Here is a 21,126-nt window from a genome sequence, read left to right on the forward strand (position 1 = left end):
CTGTGCACACCTGGCATGGTGCTGGATGGGGTGATGAAGGACACTGGAAAGGCCAAGGTACTGCACACCCCCATCTTCCTGGTAAGCCCAGCCTTCAGGAATCACAGGCCTCTGAGATCAGGGGAAGGTTTAGAGCAGGAAGATGTGCCTTGGTGGAGGAGCACCAGGTTGGGGAAGAAAAGTTCCACCTTTAATAGAATGATTCCCAAACACTTTATCTGGAACTGCAGAATTCCGGTGGTTTGGTTTTCTGGAGTATTAAGTAGATAACAGATTTAAGAAGAGATCTGATTTCACTACTTTTCGCTCAACTGCCTAAAACAAGTTCCCTTGTAAGAATGAGGGTTTCTTTTTTTTTAGGGCATTGAAATATTTTCAGCTTTATTACACAGGAAATTTTTTAGACTACTCAAAGGCTCCCTGAATCTTTCAGGAAAAGTGGCACTAAAAAATTAAAAATTATTATACTGCTTTTAAGTGCTTTAAGGCTTAGAATATGATATTGTTCAGGCTATGAACTACATGCGGATTTAATGACACAATGAAATCCTAATAAAAATTCTCCTTGGAGCTCACCTTTAAATACAATTAGGTATGAAATTTTCCTTATCCAGCCCAGAGCCAGAACTGCTGGCACTAAGGAGGCCAGCAGTGCAACCACTGACCTGCATGTGTGTACATACACAATATACTACACTGCACATGCACCAACACAGTGGCAGGGCTGTTCCCACCAGCAACTGGTTTATAGACAGAGTGTGATTATTCTTACTTCTAGCCATGACCATTGCCATATACAGCAACTAAATCTTACTGTCCAAATAAATACCCTTCTGGATCCTCCTAATCTTTTAATGCCACCTATGCCTTCTGGAGATGAATTACCCATCTTGATGATACAAACTTTTTCCAAAGTCTTGCAGATGTAAATGACTGCTCTCTCAAGACTGCTAAATGCAACACCACATGCTTTTAAAATAGTTTTTACAAATAAATCAAAACAAAACATACCCAGAATTCTACTAACTTTATTGCCTTGGTTTGCTACTTGGATGTTATTTTTTTCCCTGCACTGTTTGTATGCACTAGGGTTCTTCCAGCCTATTTCATTTTCATATGGAAATTTCACCTATAATACATCCTTTTCCTATGTTATTTTTTCATTACATTGCCTGACTCTACTCTTCATGGTGCTTTTCCAGAGCCTTATTAGACTTATTGGCAGAGAATCCATCTTTCTTTTGGCTCATTTACTGGTTTTCTGCCCCAAGGAGAGGCAGCTGGTCCCTCTATGACCCAGTTCATCTCCACCATGGCTGTGATTTCTGGCCTTTGTGAGCCTGCACATCTTTCCAGAAACTTGTTTTGTGCTGATCCCCACCCAGCATATGAACCTGGCACAACCTGGAACTGCCTCCATCAAAGGCGGATGCACTCTGAATCATAGGCTTAAGTTTTTGAAGAAAGCATGCAGAAAAACATCTCATTTGGAAGTCCCCATCTGAATGGAAAGTATCACTTTGAACACACTTAAAAGATTTATTAAATTTACAAGAAGACAGAAGTGAATAAATTCTTTAGAAACCAAATCATTACTGAGGCAGAGCATTTCCTTCTCTATTACTGTTTGCAAATGTTTTTCCACTTACTCTGTATGTGAAAAAGGAGACCTTATCCTTAGGTAGTTGAGAGTCCTGTATCCAGCTCTCACTAGGCTGAGAAACCATTTCTTTTCCATCCTTCAGATCAAAGAAACCCTCAACACCTCATTGGTTAATATTAATGACTTTTTAAAAGCTTTTAAGGCACATTTTCACAAACATATAACTAAGGCATTTGCTTTGACTCTTTAATGGTTTATGAAAGTGTTGTGGTTGAATGCATCTGCTGTGATTTCCTTTGTTTTATGCCGTGGGCTTACTTATGTCCCATGGGAAGTCACAGTGTGCTAATGGTGGCCAGGGTGGTCTCAGGTGGCCACCTTATTGCAAACTCCAGTCCACTGGGGATGAACAAACACCCCTCCAGTAAAGCCTTTCACCAGTCTGGCCCCAAATTCTCTTTCATGAAGAAATCACCAACCAGAGTTCAAACTCCCAAGCCATTCAGTATCCAGGGCACAACTGTGACCTGCCCAAGATCCTGCAGAAGATGCTTGAGCAATCTCAGCCCATCCATTTGCTGCTGGTAAGAAGTGCCCCATTTTTTGTGTCTTGCTGTATTCCTGATGGCAGGAACAAATTGCCACAAGTAGTCTAGAGGAAAGTTACATGGTGGTTGAAAGAGTCCTGGCATAAGTATGTCCTTCCAGAGCTGCATCAGTTTATGCACAGACAACTCTGGAGCAACACTGTCATGCACAAATGGTAATTATTCAGCAGCTTCTGTGCAACATGCAACAGAGGTAAAGCAGGCACAAGAGGAGTGGAGACCTCAGACGCATTTCCAGCACAGACCAGAAAGGGCAAAACGCTGTGGTCCTCAGCATCAGCAGCCTGTGCATTATGTCCGGGAGATCCAGCCAGCGCTTTTCGGTGCTTTGCAGGTGTGAATATCCACCACTTCCAGGCAGTCCTGGCAGCGCACAGCACAGCACCAGTGGAATTTGCACTCACATTTTGTCATCCTGCTGACACGGGCGGTGTCGTAGCCTCTCCCGCAGCACATCACTTCGCAGCTGTCCATGCCGCGGGAGGTTTGGTTACACACTCGACCAGCTGTCCCCAGGGAGCCTACAAAGAACGCAGTAAAGGTCAGGAGGTGGATTTTAAGAAAGGACAGAAAGCATATCGAAAAGGTATAGCAGATATAATTCACAATGCATTTGATCCTTCAACATCACGTTACCCAGGACTCAATATCAAGCCAGAGAAATGCCTATAACAACATAAAATTGCTCTTTTTCCCTAGAAATTGGGTCTGGAGATGAGGAGTAAAATGGACCAAATACTTCAAGACTCTGCTTGATTCTGTTAATATCATCATGTTTTGCTTCATCTTTCCCTAGCACCTTCCTCCTCTGCAGCCCCCTCCTTCCCACTGTGGCCAGTTGCCCAGGGATGTGTGAAATGGGAAGCCCAGGGGGATCTCATCAGCTTTGCCAGGAAGCTCTGGGTGGGCAGGGGAGGGCTGGGAAAAGGAGACCACGAAATTTGGTGGCTGCAAGGGACATGATAGCCAAAGTAACTGTGCTGCCAGGGAATAAAATCTTGCAGAAGTAAGTGCAAAAGAACTCCACCCATGGCCCCAACGTCCACCAATTCACGTTGCAGTGAAGAGTGGCCGCTCTGTGTCTCTCATCTCTGTGAGGTAACACCAAGGGTTCTTCTCTTTCATGACATAAATTAGAAGAAACTAAACTATAGCCTGCTGTGGACAGAAGGAGGAGTAAGACGCATACCACACCTCACCATGTTCTTGAAACTCTCAGGAGTGGAAATGCCTCTTCCCATCTCCACATGGCACAAAACAGCTCTGTAAGATATGCCTTAGCCTGAACAGTGACTGTATCACACAGAGGCTGCTGCTCATCTAACACAAATTGATCTGAAGGTACATTTTAGGATCAATACCGCAGCTGTTGACAGATTATTACTATCAATCTGAAAATTTCAGTAAAATTCATTACTTCACCTTATTTCTTATGTATTGCTATCATAAATCAAATTCAGGTATATCCATGAAATTGACATTCTTTTGAAATTTTCTGTAGACTGAATTAGAGTTCCATTCTTCTCTTCCTGGCCAAAATGCTACTTCCTAAGTAAGGGCTGTTGTCATTAAATTAACTGGAACATTTTACAAAGTGTATTCAGAGGTGCACACCCAAACATGAACAATTTACCTTCTTAGAAAAAAAAACAACCAACATGTAGACAGTAATTCAGATTTGCATAAGCTAGGATAGCAAGACAATCTTAATTAATGAAACTTAAGCTGTAATTAATTTGTAATTATTAAAAACCTAAGGTGCATAAATTCTAATTTTATTTCCCCCCTGTGGTATACTTAAGGTTGTATATACTGACAACCATAGTGCTGCTGTCTTAAAGCAGTTCATAACAGAAGTCTTCGCTGTCCCTCCATCCCCTGCTGCCACCAGCACCAGGGAGACTTCATGTTATTTCAGGGCTGGCCCCAAGCCACTGATGCAGTGAGGGGTCTTGAGGACTGGAGCAAAGTCACCTCCTCAGACTGTGGTTTTTTATGGGATCATGATTCAGCCTCTTGGGCATAGGGGTGGAAAATTTGCTCTTTTTATCAGGACAGACTTCCGCTGCTGCCCCAGAGAAGTGTTTTAGTCCCTAAAACACATCTCAGCCTTCTCTTACATAGCCTGGATTCCTGTATTTATTTAAATATTTACATATTCATTGGTTGAAACATACACCTGGAAAGCTTCTATATCAAATGGCTCCTTCGGGTCCACTGCAGGCAGAGTAGGAAGGTGTTGCGTGGCCACCAGCCGCCACTCTCAGCAGGTGCCCATGGCCACCTCAGTTACCCACCCCAGGAGCCACTCACTGGCTGCTGCCAAAGACTGAGACACCAGTACCAGCTCAGGAGTCCTGAACCACAAAGGTGCTGCTGTGCCAGCCAAGGGAGACATGCTGAGCCACCCAAGAGGAGAGGCAGAGGGAGAAGAAGACACACTGAACAGAGCCAGAGACAGGCTCCTGTAGTCTGATAACTTTCAAATCTCTTCAAGGTCTGAGCCTGTTCATGATGCTGCCCACAGACCAACATTCTGCGTAGCATCCTTAGGGAGGAGGCTGAACAGCACTTTAAGTCTCTGATATTTGAGGGAGCATCTCAGTTTGATGTAAAAATCAGTGATGTACTGCACCAGGAAACTACCAGTAACTCCCAGTCTACTGTCCCTATGGACAGTGCTACCACCTGGATACCCCGCAGGAAAGCCCAGGGAGGAGGACAGGTACCACAAGCAGTGACTTACATAGGCACACACCACTCCCAGCAAGTCCTCAGCCACACAGCTTTCCCTGCAAAGCCAGCTGTACTAGGACAACTGGCCCAACAGGCACAACAGTGATGCCAAAAGGCCTTTTCCACATCCTTTCTCCAGGAATCACTCCACAATGGGGAAAGAGTGCCCCCAGTCTAGACAGGGTTGAGGAGCTACATGGTGCACCTGTGATGCCACAGGAAGCCTGTGTCAGAAAACAAACCAGTTCTGCTTCCCAGCCACCTCACTCTCCTCCATCCACAATGCTGAGCAAACAGTTGGGACACCTGAATGTAAGTTCTGGGGTTTGTGACAGCCCACAGAAATACACATCACATCCCACACTGTGCAAAATACAAATGAGTAACTTCTATAGGCACTTGTCCAGCCCCCTCTGGTCAGGCAAAAAAATAAAAGTACAAAGATTTGTGACTTGTATGATTAACATTCTGCATCAGGAATTCACACCAGCAGAGGAAAAGCAAAGGCACTCTCCATCTCAGCACACCTCCCAACCAGAAGAAGAGTGGGGTCATGCCATTTGGCTGCTGGGGGTGAAGAAAGACTCCACATCCATCAGGAGCTGCCCTGGAAAGGTCTGACCATATTACTCAGCTGAGGCATGGGTTAGTTTCCAACTCTGAAGTTCCTACTTTAGATGTATGGGGAAATCAGCAGTGAAGAACCACCCAAAAGCAGGACGCACTGCTTTCAATAGTTTTGCCATCAACCTCAAAACCAAAATAATTTTGGCTTCTAACAGACAGAAGTTGGTATCATCTGATGTTGCCCACAGCACAATATCAACACTTACTACACCACTAGGACAGGAGACTACATTATCCACAGATCGCGACAAAAGTGAAAACAGGCTCATATAAAGGCTTAGTTTCCAGGCAAAATTAACATTTATTTTTAAAGTTGAAGCAGCATCTTCAGCATCTCCGTGGCTTCTCTAGCGTGAAAGAAAATGAGCAAAAACCAGCAGCAAAGAGCTGAGCCATGCAAGTTACTGCGCTCCTTTGGGGGGGCCACTGGGTAATGAAGAGAGCAGAAGACACTGCACAAAGTAAGGCAGTATGTTCTAACTTGCAAAAGGTTTTCATGCAACCTCTTTGTTTTCATTTCAACTGTTGGAACTGCCATGCCACACACAACATTATGCCTGCCAAAACATCCCCAGCTTTTAATACTCCTGATTTTACAACCTGTACATCAAACCCTTTCTTCTTGGTTTGTACAGTTGTTTTCTTAAGCAAACACATGCCAAGTTAAAAAATATTTTTCTCCATTCTTAAAGCTCTAAAATGTATTTATTGCTTTACAATGTGAGCTTTCCTCTTCTGCTTCAATTGACTAAAAGTCTGGTGTCAAGCAATAACATTCACCTAAAAAAAAGCAAAACCAGTGAAATCCCCAACAATAGTTTCCTCAGAAGTGTTTTATGTAAAGAAAAATAAAGGAAATATTAACAGAAAAGTAGCTCTGAAGCTATTAGAACCTATGTAAAACACCCAGTATGGAAAGGCTGGAAAGAACAGGCAGTATACATTGGAAACAGCCTTGTCTGGAGGGGCTCTGATTTTCCAGGCCAGCAACGAAGAGACAGCAATGTGTTAATAAAAATGACTTATCCAGATTCAACTGAGTAAAGATGTGTCTTGTTCTACTTTCCACAGCCAGAGAGCCTTCATAACCTCTCAGCTCCTAGAGACTTGCGGTGATGGTGCTACTCCCTTGCCAGGTGCTTGAAGGGGAGCTCCCCTGATGGAAGCCATTGCAAGCTCCACTGTCAGCCTGCATGGGGCTGGGACTGCACTCAACATGTTTGCAATGCTCAGACTGGGAGACACAGGCCAAGAAGTGGCACAGAGACTGCCTGTATGTGGCCAGCCTCAGTGAGAAGTTTTTGGCACAGATCAGGATTGTTTTCCCTCCATGGGTTACATACCTCAAGCACTAACACATCTTGCACAACACCAGGACTCTCAGGCTATACTTTAAAATTCCAGGCTACCCTCTAGACTTGGCCTCATTCATCTCAAAAATGCAGCAAATGACTTACATGGGACAGCAAGGGGAATAAATTAACACAAAACCAATCCTTTGAAGGACCCAAAGCAGATCACCCTGGGCATATGGTTAGTCACTCAACACCCAAGACGGTGCCTGTAGCACTGCACATGCCTCTCTCCACAATGCTTTCCACGGGGATACAAGGTGGGGAGGGTCCTCAAACACAGCCACAGCACCCTGTCTGTTTATTCCTAAAGCAGTCTCTGCTTGTCTAGGAGTATGTTCCAAATAAACTGGCAACAGCTTTAAGTCAACCTAGCCTGCATGGATGAGCAAATAGCAGCCTTTTAAGACTTAAAATGCTTAAAATAGAAGCTTATAAAAGCAGACAAGCAAGAGGTATTTTTAAAACATTTCATAGGTGAAGTAATGCATTTAGGGTAAGGTAGTACAATGTGACAGCAGGACTGCCACTTGTACAGCTGTCACTTTAGTTCCCGTCACAGCTCTATCACACTTGAGAGGTCTCTCTCTGTGCAGTCCTGGGAATGTTTGGGTTTGGGAGCCGGAAATTTATCATAATATAAGGAAGACCATGCAAAGAGTGGCAAAATTTCTATGTTCATGGCAAGATTTTTCAAAGCTCTCTGGGATGTCCTACCTCTGTTTCTATGAGATTTTGAGCAGAAAACTGTGAGCAAAAATTATTTCTGCAGAGTTATGAGAAAATAGTTAAATGAAATCTGAATACTTCTGAAATAGTGAATGAGGCAACCTCAAGAAATAAAATATTTTAAAAAATCCTAGTCTGCAAAGTTAGTCTCTGCACAATGACACAATATGCCCATTTATTCAGTTGGATGGAAGCATTAGACTTCACATTACTGGCCACTATTCAAGGAAGAACATGTGCTTGTGCAGGTAATAAACATCACCTGCCAAAGCCATAAATAACATCTAAGATTACATTGACTACTCAACTAACCAGAAACACTGCACAACATAAGCACACTGGATGAAATTATGGGTTCGTTGAAGTCAATAGTACATGACCAGGAATTCACATATTGTTCTTATTTAAGTACAGTTGTTTTGCAATGTTTATTCCCAGCAAAGTTGGATTGTAAATATGCAGCAGTGCCAAAAAGAGTTGAGCTGCATTGCTATCCAGATACTTACAGATATGTCATATGAGGTGCAATCTGGTCTATTATAGAACCTATTTAATTCCACAACATCTTTCATACATTACTCAGTCTGGCTCTCTCTTTTCCAAATTTCTGATTTTCTAGTTGCTAGTTTTTAATTGCTGCATCAGGAAATACTATACACAGGTCAAGAATTGTTAGCAGGATTCCTGGTGCTTGGCAATGCTTTGAATCCTGTTAACATTGTTAAGTGTGCCTCTACTGAATCTCTGAAAGCAAGAATATTCAGTGTTAATACCAGCCCTGAAACTTTATCTCTTCCCATTGGCACTGGCACAACTCTTTAGAAAATGCAATGGTTGCCATGAACAGAGCCAACACTGTCTCATAAAGAGGAATAAAGCACTGTGTCACTCTATGTAGTGTCCCACCGACCTCTATTATTTCAGCCACCTGCACATCCTCCAACTGCCTTGCTTCGCATTACCCACAGCTGCCCTGGCTGGTGCAAGCACGCCTGGGTTGGCATCAACAGCTGTACCACCCACGCAGGGACAGATGCATCTACAGCCGGGGGGGCCACAGTCACAGTGAGCTGTGGGGAACGTGCAGACAAAGGAGGGCACTGCAGCAGTAGCATAACAATATGGAAGAGGAGCAATGGCACAGGAGGTGGTATCAAAGGGACTTCACAGGACTGGAGTGAACTGTGTGACACAAGTTGTGTGTGTGTGTGTGTCTGCACAGTATGGACCTGCCTCCAGAGCATAACTCAAACTAAAAGTGGCTAAAAGCAGCTTTTGCCTTACAGCCTTTCCAGGGCTCCATAGCACCTGGCAGAAACTGCTGCATTATATTAGAAAAACTGGCTGTTGTACATCTAGAGACATTGAAGAACTATTGTTCTTTAAGAGAGCTATTCTTCCAAAACATCTTCCTGCTTGTTTCTAGCTGGTTACATGCATGGATTTTTTCTATATGCACACACACTCAATAATAATGATAATTTTTGATCTTTGAATTACAAATGTCTGAAATAAAATCATTCACATGTAATGATAGAGGCTTACCTACATCCCTGTCCCTGATACAGTAGTCTGGAGAGCTTTCAAAGTATACCAGGTCATTCTTAGTTGGCTTCTTAAATTTCTTATTAGCAACAGTGAAACCTGTGCCATCTTGATTCATGACCACCTGAATCGCTCCATTGTATTTCTTCCACAGATAATCTCCTGTTTTCCTAAAGTCTGCCATGGCCAGCCAACAGGTCCTTAGAGTGCAGGATCCACTCACACCGTGACATTTGCATTCCTGTTTCAAAAATCGCTTCACAGCCTGTTTAGAAAGGCAGTAAAATATACACAGGTAAAACAAACGGTAATTGATTGCTTCTCAGCCCTTTCCCATCCATCCTGTAATGCCAGGCCTGCGATGGGCCTTCAAGTTATGGTCTGCAGTGACACCCACTGGTAGCATCAAGTCATCCCCACACGGTTGGTCTGTCCTGGTTGCTTGACTCAACCTTACACACAATCCTGTGGCTGGTGGGCTTACCTTCCCGCTCCTACCATTACCTTCCCGCTCCTGCTAGTCATCCCGAGGATCGAGGTGGTCCATAACTCTAGGACACAGACTGCACAGGAGAAAACAATCTGGGCAATGGGCAGAATGATTCAACCCCTTGGGAGGGGAAGACACTCTCTCTCCCCGTTGTTCCAGCAGCAGCATCACCATGCTGACCCCTCTCCAGCTCATCTTCATGAAGCTGCCTTTTGCTCTGAACTGTTTCAATTATTGCCCTGAAATTAATAGGCATTTCATGTTTAAACAATTTTATTGAGACTGTGCAGAGCATCAAACCTGGGCTAGGCATCAGATCTACGCAAAATTTTAAAATATAGTATACTTAAAAATGCTTATAAGCCTTTTAACAAACATCTTATTCTAAGACCTTCACTGGCTTGCACTGAAGAAATCACTTTCATCATTAATTTAATGTCTGGATAGCATTAAATTCATGTCAGCTTCATTGCAGATGTTTAAGCTATCTGTATGATGTTGGAGAACAACAGATGGGTTCATAGGCAAAAAATAATTCAGTTCTAATTCTGAAGATATGGATATTTGATCTGTAAATATTATGCCTTAAGGGTTCATGAAATCAGAACATTTTAGAGTTTGTACAAGAGAGATGGCATCGTGGGAGGAAGGTAAGGGAGAGGAAAGCTCTGTGATTAGAAGTGAGATTGATGCACAGTGGGGAAGCATTTTTCAGTCAAGCACTTAGTAATAAAACAAGAATGTATTATAAAGCCAAAGCACTTTTAATTTTCCTTCCAACTTGTAAATGATATGACTACTTCGAAGAAGTCACTGACATTCCCACAGCCCCACTTCATTGCCAATGGTACTATCAAAAATGTGGGATTTAAACAGATGCTTGGTTTTAATTATCTGAGCAGAAATCAGTGTAACTACTTGTACATTTAAAAGAACTTGCTGGAATAGTGGAAGAAGCTCATAGCAATGCAGGACTCTTTTTTTGTCAGTGTTGTTCCTACACTGATACACAGCATATTATGTTCTATTATTCATGTGGAAATCTTATAAATTTCTACTTATTTTTTAATTAATACAATTGGAATAGTTTTAAAAGAAACATCGACAACCCTTTGTGGGGGTGAGAAAAAGCTGAGGGCACAGAGCCAGGCTTGTGGGCAGCTGAGCTAGTGAGATCCCTGCAAAGCTAAAGCTACACTGTTGCACTGTGGATACAACACAGCATCCCTGTCCATAAAGCAGATCCTAGAGGATATGAGAACATGTTCTTTATTTTTAACTGGATATATTTATTAAAATATCTTGATCTTTTTGTAAAAATCTACCTGATTACCAGTACTGCTTCAGTATTTGGCAGAGGTATTTTTTAAAACTTACTAAATTAACTTGCTAAAAATCTTAATAAGTTAACTTGCTTAACTATTCCAGAAAGTAGTTCCCATCACAGAACTTACTCGCCCCTAAAACCCCTTTGCTTCTGTTGTAGAGTGCAGCTTCTTTTGGAAAGTAATATAAACCCAGCCACAGCACTGCATGTGCATGTCACTGATCTGAAGAGCCTCATCTATCTATATTACATATTAATTACACCTGCTGGCAATAATCAGGTGGAGGAAAGATGCTGAAGGAAAATCATCTACTCGCAGTACCATTCATTACATTTGGATAATTTCTTTCAATAATGGTTAGCTAATATAAAATAATTGTACAGGTTATATAGAGGGAACTTTTTAACAAAAAGATATCAGAATATGAACAATTTACTTCCTATTGAATATACCTTAAGGAAAACCAGAGCAAAGAAACAAGATGTCTCTACAAACCATTTCAAAAGTGCTTGGTCTAGCACAATAAAATATTTTTTCTGCACTATTCCATAAATTTCATGGAAGCAGTGAATTTTGAATACATTTTAAATAATGGAACAGTGTATTCCACTTTCATGCACTGCACTATTCTTACTATTTATAGCTACCATCACAAAACATTAGTGCACAAATTCCTCAGCCCTTCTACAAGTAGTGGGCAATACTGTATGTATGGCCAAACTTTGCGAACAAAGATGTGGGCAGGGCTCTCCCCCAGGTGGGGGTGTGCCCTTTGAGCCTGCGCAGTGGATTTTTTAGGTGAGGCACAGCATGTGCAGAACTGGCCCCACTGTTTAAGTCCTGAGGTCCATTTGCCACGGCCGAGCGAGCTCGGACAGTGACAGTGAAGTCCTCAGGACTGTCTACAGCACCCGATACTAACCGGGGCTGACCCTGCTGAGCATCCCAGATCTGACTGTGGGCAATACACCTGGCAACTATTCCTTCCATTCACCTGCACTGTAAAAGTAAAGGTTCTTTCTGTTGAAATTCAGGAGTGGTATTTTCTTACAGTGTTTAGAAAAGGAGTTTGTTTAGAGCAGGTCATGGCCCAAGACCAACACCTTTTGGAGGGACTATTTTGGATTTATTTTCTTACAAAGTAAAGCAATTACCTTTTATTTCTGCTTACTTTGTGATTAGGTTTGCCATACATATATAGGAACAGACATAGTGGTTCTTTTGAATTTTCTCTTTAAGAATCAAGCCTGTTCTTCACTGTGGACTTCAGTCTCTCTTACAAATTTCTATTCTGTACTAATCAAAACCAAAAATGTTCCTTATATAAGAATTAGGTTCAAAGTGATCCAAACTGATCTTGCAATGACTTGGACTCCTGCTTAACCTCCCAGAACAAGGGGCCACTGAACTGATTCTGACAGAAGCATTATTAATCAGCTGAATTCAGTCTGTTTGAAGATCTCTGTCACACTGAACCTCCAGGGGAGATAGAAATAGCAGCTCAGGCTTCTGCTTATCCCATATTTCTTTCTAACTACTGAGACCAGACAGCAAGGGCCAACCACCACCTGCCCCAGACAGACAAGAGTTCTCTAAGAACATCTCTAGGCATCTGTTGCATGGACACCCACCTTCCTTCCAGCTCTGTTGTTGTGAAGGTTCATTAGTGCCCTTGCATCTTTTCCTTTCTGTTCTTTGGCATCCACAAAGGCTCTGGCAAATTTAATGCCATAGTCAATGTTATCACTGCAGCCACCCCAGTCAAAATGGCCTTTGCTATCCTTGGCAGGGCCTTTCTTCTTAGGATCACAGGAGCAGGATTTCAGTTCCCCTTGGCTGCATGCCCTGGTGATGGCAAACACAACTCCAGCAGAGGAGATGGCATGTACAAAAGCAGATTCCCGACTACCTGAAACAAAAAAGCCACTTTAAAAATCACTGGGGTAGCTAGTTTGCATGGCCATCCTAAATCCAGACAGTGAGCCTGGACTTTTTTGCAGAGTAAAAGATAAAACTAGGCTGAAATCACATACATACACATTCCCTGGAGTCAGAATTAGTCACGGCTTAAACTTGAACCCCTCCCTGGTAAAACCTCATCAATACAGTGTTAGAGTTGGAAAATATTAAACATTTGCTTCTGATATTGATTGATATACTTTCACAGATCTGTTATTCTGTACAGATATCTGAATAGGACAGCTGGTATTCCTATCATGTTTCATCGATTTAGAAAAATATATGAAGTGCTATTTGAGAGATAAAGAAATTATTAAATAGGGACACTAAAACAACATGTACATTGCAAAATACTGCAAGTAACTCTTGAAACTAGATTTTCCTCTCCTGAAGCACTCGGAACAGAGTTTCTTGCTTAAAAGGTGGTAGGGAGAAAATTTGGGTGTTATTTCCTGAAAATAAGTTAAAATTAGGTTTTCTGCCTAGAACCAAGTGAGTAACCATAATCGACACAAACAAGTTCCATTAAATCAATGGCACTGCTTGTGTCATGCTTGAGGCAGGAGGATTTGGCCTGGCAGCTGTGACTTCTTCATGCCAGCTGCTCTGGCAGCTTTTCCTTCTCCTAACCAAGATATTTTATTATACCAAATGTTATCTGAATTTCTAGACTATGCCTCCTCATAGGCTATTAGGTACATATTTCAATGCAATAATTGTTTTATTTTAAGGTACAGAGCTATATGATACTGGCTCAAATCTATTTATGGTAAAGGAATATTTTCCTACTTTCAATGTTTTCTAGAATAGAAAGTGAGAAGTAGATTTTTGTGCAGTATCTAAGACCATTAGCAGTGAGAGAAACCTGTCTGAAGGACTTGTAAGCCCAAGGACAAATGTTATCTGTGATTTTATTGTAGAGGTACTATTACACCATATAACTTATTTGTATTTTGATTCCAGTAGCATCTAGATGTTTCAAATAGGAATGGGCTCTGAACTTCCATATGCTGTGCAAACCTTCAGCAAATGGCAACTGAAAGCTTACAAAAGGACTGGACAAACCATGCCTTCCCCAGACTGACTCCAAAATCAGGCACAAGATACCATGGCTTGCTACAAATCATGCTCTTTTGAAGAATTATTTCTGAGAAAATTCATTCAGAATTATCAACACTTTGTAAAGTGTTAATTGAAAACAAGCACTTGTTATCATTGGAAGAGAAATGTTTCATTTGAGTGTATTGAACCAATCAAAACCATTTAACAGAGCACTACCAAGCTACATTTCTATGGTATTCCCAACCAGGTCAGGCTTAGCATAGAGCTCAGAAATCTGAGTTTCACGTGGGCCAACAGTGAAATCTTCCCTTTTGGAAAAACTGCATTTTTACTTTTTTCCTATTAAATAGTCTCATCAGAATTAGGCCATGTTCTCCTAGACATGTTTTCCTGAATAACAGACAAACCTCATAGAAAACTTCAGCCTATGGGTGACGTTACTGGTTACTCACAAATAATTGCTAAGGGAACACAAAGCTGGTTACAGGAAGCAACTGCTTACCAGCAGTGGAACCTGGCATTGATAGATGATCCATGGATGAGATCCCACTGCTTGGGTCAGCATGCCCAGTGTCTCCAATCCTCCCCTCTGTCCCCATCAGTGGGACAATGGCCTCAGGGTACTTTCCTCTTCCCCTTTTTGCAGCACCATACTGCTCACAGCCTGGAGAGGCTGTCTCAGATGGTGCTGAGAACATCGCAGTGACTCAAGTACAAGTGCAGGGTCAGTCCCACCAGCTGTGAACGACAGCTGTGGGCCAAGGTGTGACATTTGTTGGAAATAGCCACAGTTACTAAGAATCTTACCTCACCTGGGTAAAGACATTCTGTCACTGTAACAGATCTTAGCCATTTCTTTGAGTCAAAAGGACCACATAAGAGGTTTGAAGACTCACTGGATGCCTCAGCCCAACAGACACCACCACTCTGCTTAACCATCCTTCCTCAAGGTGGGAAGCACACTGCAGTCCTCAGCTGCTTGGGGTCTGCACAAGCCTACCACGCCCCTATCAGATGTGTGTTCCCAGCTTCTCTCTCCCCCGAGCCTGACCTTAGGGACTGGATATCACATCCCACACCCTCCACAGAGGGCAGAAAGTCTGGAGGGCAGTGCTGCCCTGGCTCGGGCACAGACCCCACACCTCGCAGACATAAAAGCCCTGGAGAGACTGCACCCCACTACTGCTCTTTCCCGACAAAATGCTCCAGCACGAACCGGCCTGCAGAACAGTTGTCCTCTGCCATCCCAACGCACTGGGCTCCCGTTTGAATGTGAGCTGCCCCTTTTAGCCCGCCCCACCCCACCCCGACTACTGGCAACCCGAGACTGGGCTGTGATGGCAAGCCCTCTGTTCTACTTCCTTATTCTGGCGCCTCGGTTTCCCTGTAGCCCTTAATTTTTGGGTTTGGGGTCCATTATGCACAAAACCCAAAACAAAACAAACCAAAAAGAAACCGGAAAGAGAAGCTGGGAACTGCAGTCAGCCTCTAACTGCAGACACCCCCCAGCCTTGTCTTTCTGATTCGATACAGGTCTTTAAGCAATGCAGCACTTCGCATTACCACATATGCCTTTCTTTTGAATGTGAGACCCTCGAGTAACTTTGCATTTCCCCTTCCCTTCCTCCTGAAATGTAAAACGAAGCTTCGCCCTTGCTAAGAACAAGGGTAACAGGAGGATAGCCACCACTTCCCGTTGTTCCCGACCACCTCCCGAGTGCTGCCAGCCCCGAAAACGCTGGTAACCCTTGTGTGGAACCCTTCTACCCTCCCGCCGACTTTCTAAAGCCCCGTTCCCCCTCAGCCCCGCCCGGGCCCTGGGGACTCACTGCGCAGCAGGACGCGGCCGAGGAGGCGCTGCCCCCGCTCCAGGGCGTTGCAGTCCCAGCGGTGCCGGCGGAACTGGTGCTGGCATTCGGCCGTCCAGGCGGCCACGCCGCGGCCGATGGAGAGCATCGCCTCGGGGTGCCGCCGGCACAGCTGCCGCTGCCGGCTCACCAGGCCCGGCACGTTGTCGCACATCACCCGCGACGAGCCCACGGCGCCCATGTACCTGCGGGAGGGAAGGGGCAGGGCAGCACCGGGGGCCCGCGGCGACCCCCGGGCACCGACTTGCAGGGGAAGGAGAGTCCTCAGCTCCCCGGAGCCTTCCTCAGGCGGGGTCCAGAGCTGCAGCTACCTCTGCCTTTTTGATGGAAATCCTTTGCTATTAGTCACCGATGCTGTGTTTTTTAATAACATGAAGTATTCTGGAGAATCCCAAGCCCTGCTATTGCAGCTCCGTGCAGTAGTTAAAAAAAAAAAAAAACTTTGGCAAAAATTAAATTACATCATCTATATCCAGATGGTCTCTATTAGTCCTGAAATGTTTCGAAAGGTACCTTTCATAAACCCCAAACTTCTGTAGGTGTCTTTTGAAGGGATCAAACAGAAGAAAATGTCCTTCTCTTGTATTTTCATTATTTTATACGACCATAAAATCGTTAAAGCCGTGACTCCCAAATACATATATAAGTAGCAGAAGACACTATGACAAAAAGCCATCGCAATAAATAACATTTATACGGCTAAGAACAGTCATTTTATTGAAACATGCCCAGTCTTGATAAATCAGGCTTTGATCCCGCGTCAGCCGGTGTCAAGATTAAATGTGTTCACCAGGTTTACGAGAGGAGGTTTAACTCCTCGCCTACACCAAGACTTTTCAGCCTAGGTTTGGTTGGGGTCCCCAGTTCTACCCCGTTTTGCTGCGAGCTGCTCAAGATACCCCACGACGACATCAACTATCACATGAAGCTGGACCCTGCACTGCCCACAGGGCTCTCAGCCCTATGACCTTACAGTTTCCAGTTCAGCGAGGAGAAACTGTGAAGGAGGGCGGGGCTGGGGAGGGGGAGGAAGAAGGAGAAAAAAAATTAATAATAAAATATAGCGCTGCTGTAGCCAATTCGCAGCGCCTCCGGGGCGCGGAGGGCTGGCTGCCAGGAGCAGCGCTTCACCCGCGCCCCTCGGGCGTGTTCCCTTTCCCGCCCGCCTCCCTGCCCTCCGCCTGCTCCCACTGCGGCGACACCGCCCCGGGCAGCGCCGGCCGGATGGTGCCCGGCGTCCCTGCCGGGTCCCCCTCCTCACCCGCAGCCCCGTCGAAAGCCCTGAGAATGCGTTTATGCAGACGAGGAGGTTGGGGAGCCGGGACGGGGTGTGGAAGGACATCCCGGGACCGTCTAATCCCGCTTTAAGGCCGGACTTTCTGTACCGGAGCAGCTGGCAGCAGCGAGCTCTGCTTGTGCGAGCCTGAGAGGCAGCGACTTGCCCCACCCCGCCCCCCAACCTCCTCTAATTCACAATTAATCCGACCCCACCTTCCCCAAGAGCAAATAAAAATTCTTGGAATTGCACAACTTACCACCATGAGGAGGTGACTGGTGGGGTCGCCCAGATAAAGACCAAGGGAAGACACCACCAAATCCCAGGGAAAAAGTTCATGTTAGAAACGCTTCGGTCCTCATCAGGTCAGTCGCGGGGGGCAGAAGAAATCCCATGGAGCAATGACGAGCAGGGGCAAGCGCACCTTGAGGGCTACTTCTTTCCCGTGGGTCAAGCGCCTTCGCATCCCCATGGGCGGCCGCGGGGTTTACTGATCCCCTCCCATGGTACGGGGGATGCCTGTCGGTGCATCGCTCTGAATTCCTCGCGGTTCGTCCAGCACCAAATCCTTCAAGACATGGAGTTCAGCCCCGCTCCCATCCTTCATCTTTGCCCCGCTCTAGCTCATCCCTGTAGTCACGGCAAAACTGAGGGGCTGGTGTGGGCTGCTCTCGGACTGGGTGGGTTCTGCTGTGGTTGGTGTTTTTTTTTCCTCTGAAAGTCTGATGGATGAAATGATGTCAAGAGACACTGGGGGAAGAGGAGGAGGTAACACCTCTGATTAGGCAAGGAATCCCGAGGAGCCAGTAGCTTTCCAATAACCCTACGAACAGATACTGAGTTCAAACCCGCCAGCAGATGCTACACGACCTGCTGCGGAGCCGGCGGTGGCCCCTGGGCGATGTTACAGACTAGCAGCACTTGGCTCCTCTCGGGGTTTGGAACAGCGGCACTTCAGGCTCGGTACGCGCGCCCGCGACACCGAGCACGGAACGGAACCGCGATCCGGTGCGAGAGGAGAAGTGGAGGACCAAAGCGGCCCCGGTGTGCGGGGCGACAGCATCCGGCCGCCTCCCCGCGCCCCGGATCCCGCACAGCCGGGCCAGTTTCTCCGCAGGCACCAGCCCGGCTCCGCCCCGGACCTCCCTGCCCACCCTCGCACCGCGGGGACCCCCGGCCCGTGGACTCCGACGGGGTGAACGGGCTACGCGCCCCATCGCAGCGGCGCTCGAAGGCTGGGACAGGGGAACCTGCTGCCAACGCAGCGTTTCCGACCTGAGGGAGGACGGGCAGCCCCTGCCCGGGAGCGGGTCGAGCCGGCCGGGGCTGGAAGCAAAGTCAAGAACAAGGGGATTTGGCAACTTTTTCACTTCGTGTTATCTCTGTAAGGCAAATCAAGGATAATAAATATTTCAAAGAACGAATCGTCGTTATCAAGCTGGAGATGCCCCAGTTCCAAGACCGCCCCCTCGCTGGCTAAAATAAAGACAAACACCGAAGGTTGCTAAGAGAGTAGGGGACTGCACAGCTCTTGTTCCTAAAAGACGCCTTTGGTTGACAACTTCAGGTGAAAACCCTGGAAAAATAAGATAGGAAGCACCCTCTGCTAGCTGTTCTTCAGGCAACATATTATAGGCATGGCTATGTGCAGAGGAGACATCAGTCTGCTCTGTTTCTTGGCAGAGCTTCTCAAGATCACACATGCAGAACCAGATGCAAGCACATTGTGTTTCCGAAAGAAAATGGAAAAGGTAGAATTATATCCACTTTTGAGGTGTTGACATTCAGACACTTATCAATTTAAAGAAACACACCCAAACCCAAACAACCCCCAGAAATCAACACCCATCCTCACACTCCTATGTCAAAAGCTTTTGGCTTCAAAGCCTTTGAAGTAAGAGCAATTGAAGCTTGGAGCACATTAATACTTCTCCAGTAGTACTACTTGCCCAGAGGCAACTACAGCTCCTGTTACTAACTCTAGCAGATCCTAAAAACAACAGATGAGCACTCAACATCCATTTGATAAAGTATTATCTGAGTATAAAAACTCTCCAATTTTTACCTGCTGGCCAACTTAAGATATTCTTAAGTTTACAATACACCTTGGATCCATTACCAGGGCAGAAAAAGGGAAATGCCAATGAGAACACAGCAAATTCCAGCAGTATTTTAGACCCCTACAAGCATAGACTTCCCTGCTAACAGCCTTCTCAGGCTTGCAGCAAAAAGCTGACCTGTTAGAATTTCTGAGATACCTTTCTGTACTTACTGGAGCTCTTTTACCAGTATCAACTGCACCACCAGCTCATCAATGAAGTCCTCTAATTTTCCATAAGCCATTTACCACATCTGCATTCCAGCTTTATTGCTGTTCAAATTCTTTCTCCAAGGCCCTACTTTTGTGCTGGTCCTACACAAATTCATCTTTAATCCATTATTCTATTAGCGACTCTCTCATTATACACAATGACATAACAGACAACGTTGGAGTGGGAACAAGGAGACTGTATTGGGTTTGCATGGCTAGGTTTAGGTAGCAGAGGGCTACAAGGGTGGCTTCTCTAAGAAGCTGCCAGAAACTTCCCATAGGTCTGACAGAGCCAAAGCCAGCTGGCTCCAAGACCGACCTGCCACTGACCAAGGCCAAGCCCACCAGTGACCGTGGTAGCATCTTTGGGATAACTATTTAATAATGGGGGGAAAACCTCAATGCAACAGCAATTGCAGCCAAAGAAAGATTCAGACTGTGTGAGAGAAACAGCTGTGCAGACACCCAAGCCAGTGAAGAACAAGGGAGAGGAGATGTTTCAGGTGTCAGAGTAGAGATTCCCATATAGACCATGGTGCAGCCCATGCTGAGGCAGCTGTGCCACGGCAGCCCATGAAGGTCCATGGTGGAGCAGAGATACTACACTTGCAGCCCATGAAGGGTCCCATGCCAAAGCAGGTGGATATTCGAAGGATGCCATGACCCTGTGGAAGACCCACGCTGGAGCAGTTTCTGAAGAACTGCAGCCTGTGGGAAGGACTCCTAAGTTTCTGGAAGACTGTCTGTCATGGGAGGGTGTGCTGGTTCCTGATGCAGCCTAGGAGAGGATGCCAGCTTCCCTGGCTTCAAGAACAGATTTGATCTAGAAAGCTGTAAGTGCCTTTGACAAGTATTACATGCACACAGTTTCTCCTCCAGTTAAGAAATCATGCCATGTGCAATACAGATGACAGTGGAATAGCCAGAACACTGAAAGCCCAATTCTCTGCATACCTTATGAAATGGAGCTGAAATTTTTCAACACAATGTAGCTAAACCTGTATTTCCACACTCAAATAAAGACTGTTTTCAGGAAGGCTGAAGGCATGGAAGGCTCATCTGAGAAAAATGAATATGAAAAAAACCTCTACCAAACCTGTAAGTAGAATATATCTTCCCATATCTATTCCCACCAGTAGCACAGCTTAAAAGAACTGAAAATCCTTACTCAGGGATCCCTGTAAGTTCCACTTCCAGGGTCTACAGGTCTGTATTATATGAAACTATACCATATGAATCAGGATAAAAACTTGAAGTCATTTAATAGCTATTAAAGCTGTTAAGGATACACATCACATTATTCATTTAATGTCAGTAATAGCCCTTTTCATATCTCAGTGCTTATCAAATCAGAGCCCCCATTACCTGGAAATTCCTATTTCTAAAATTGGAAAATGTAAATTTTCAAATATACACTTTCCTCACGCCTCCAGAACAAAGAAATGAGAGTACATGTCTTTAAAAGCAGAAGCCTGCAGTTATGATACCTGTTAGACCTTCAGGGCTTTTTTATCTGGACGCAAAGATCCAAAGCAACGTTTGCAGTGCTTTACTGGTAACACATCAGCTTTATTTCAGAAAGCTTTTGCAGAACTTCTGGAACAGAGAAAGCAAATACAAGCAAATACAAGC

The 21,126-nt window shown here is 44.9% G+C and overlaps 1 protein-coding gene across 3 annotated transcripts; it reads right to left on the bottom strand.

Moving 5' to 3' along the window:
• Positions 1–1,504: 1,504 nt before the first annotated feature.
• Positions 1,505–17,888, bottom strand: WNT2 (Wnt family member 2). Of its 3 annotated transcripts, none has more exons than XM_071552458.1 (5): positions 17,443–17,888; positions 15,869–16,092; positions 12,650–12,927; positions 9,201–9,465; positions 1,505–2,732 (listed from the first exon to the last, which is right to left on the bottom strand). In XM_071552458.1, the coding sequence occupies exons 1-5, from the start codon at positions 17,520–17,522 to the stop codon at positions 2,503–2,505; spliced, it is 1,077 nt and encodes a 358-aa protein (XP_071408559.1). In that variant the 5' UTR covers positions 17,523–17,888; the 3' UTR covers positions 1,505–2,502. The 3 variants fall into 3 exon arrangements, with proteins under 3 accessions (XP_071408559.1, XP_071408561.1, XP_071408560.1); XM_071552460.1 differs by having other exon boundaries at positions 12,650–12,923; positions 17,443–17,519; XM_071552459.1 differs by lacking the exon at positions 17,443–17,888 and adding an exon at positions 16,219–16,763 and having other exon boundaries at positions 1,506–2,732.
• Positions 17,889–21,126: the final 3,238 nt, after the last annotated feature.

Source organism: Pithys albifrons, chromosome 3 (genome assembly GCF_047495875.1).
Source record: "Pithys albifrons albifrons isolate INPA30051 chromosome 3, PitAlb_v1, whole genome shotgun sequence".
Classification (NCBI taxonomy): Eukaryota; Metazoa; Chordata; class Aves; order Passeriformes; family Thamnophilidae; genus Pithys; species Pithys albifrons.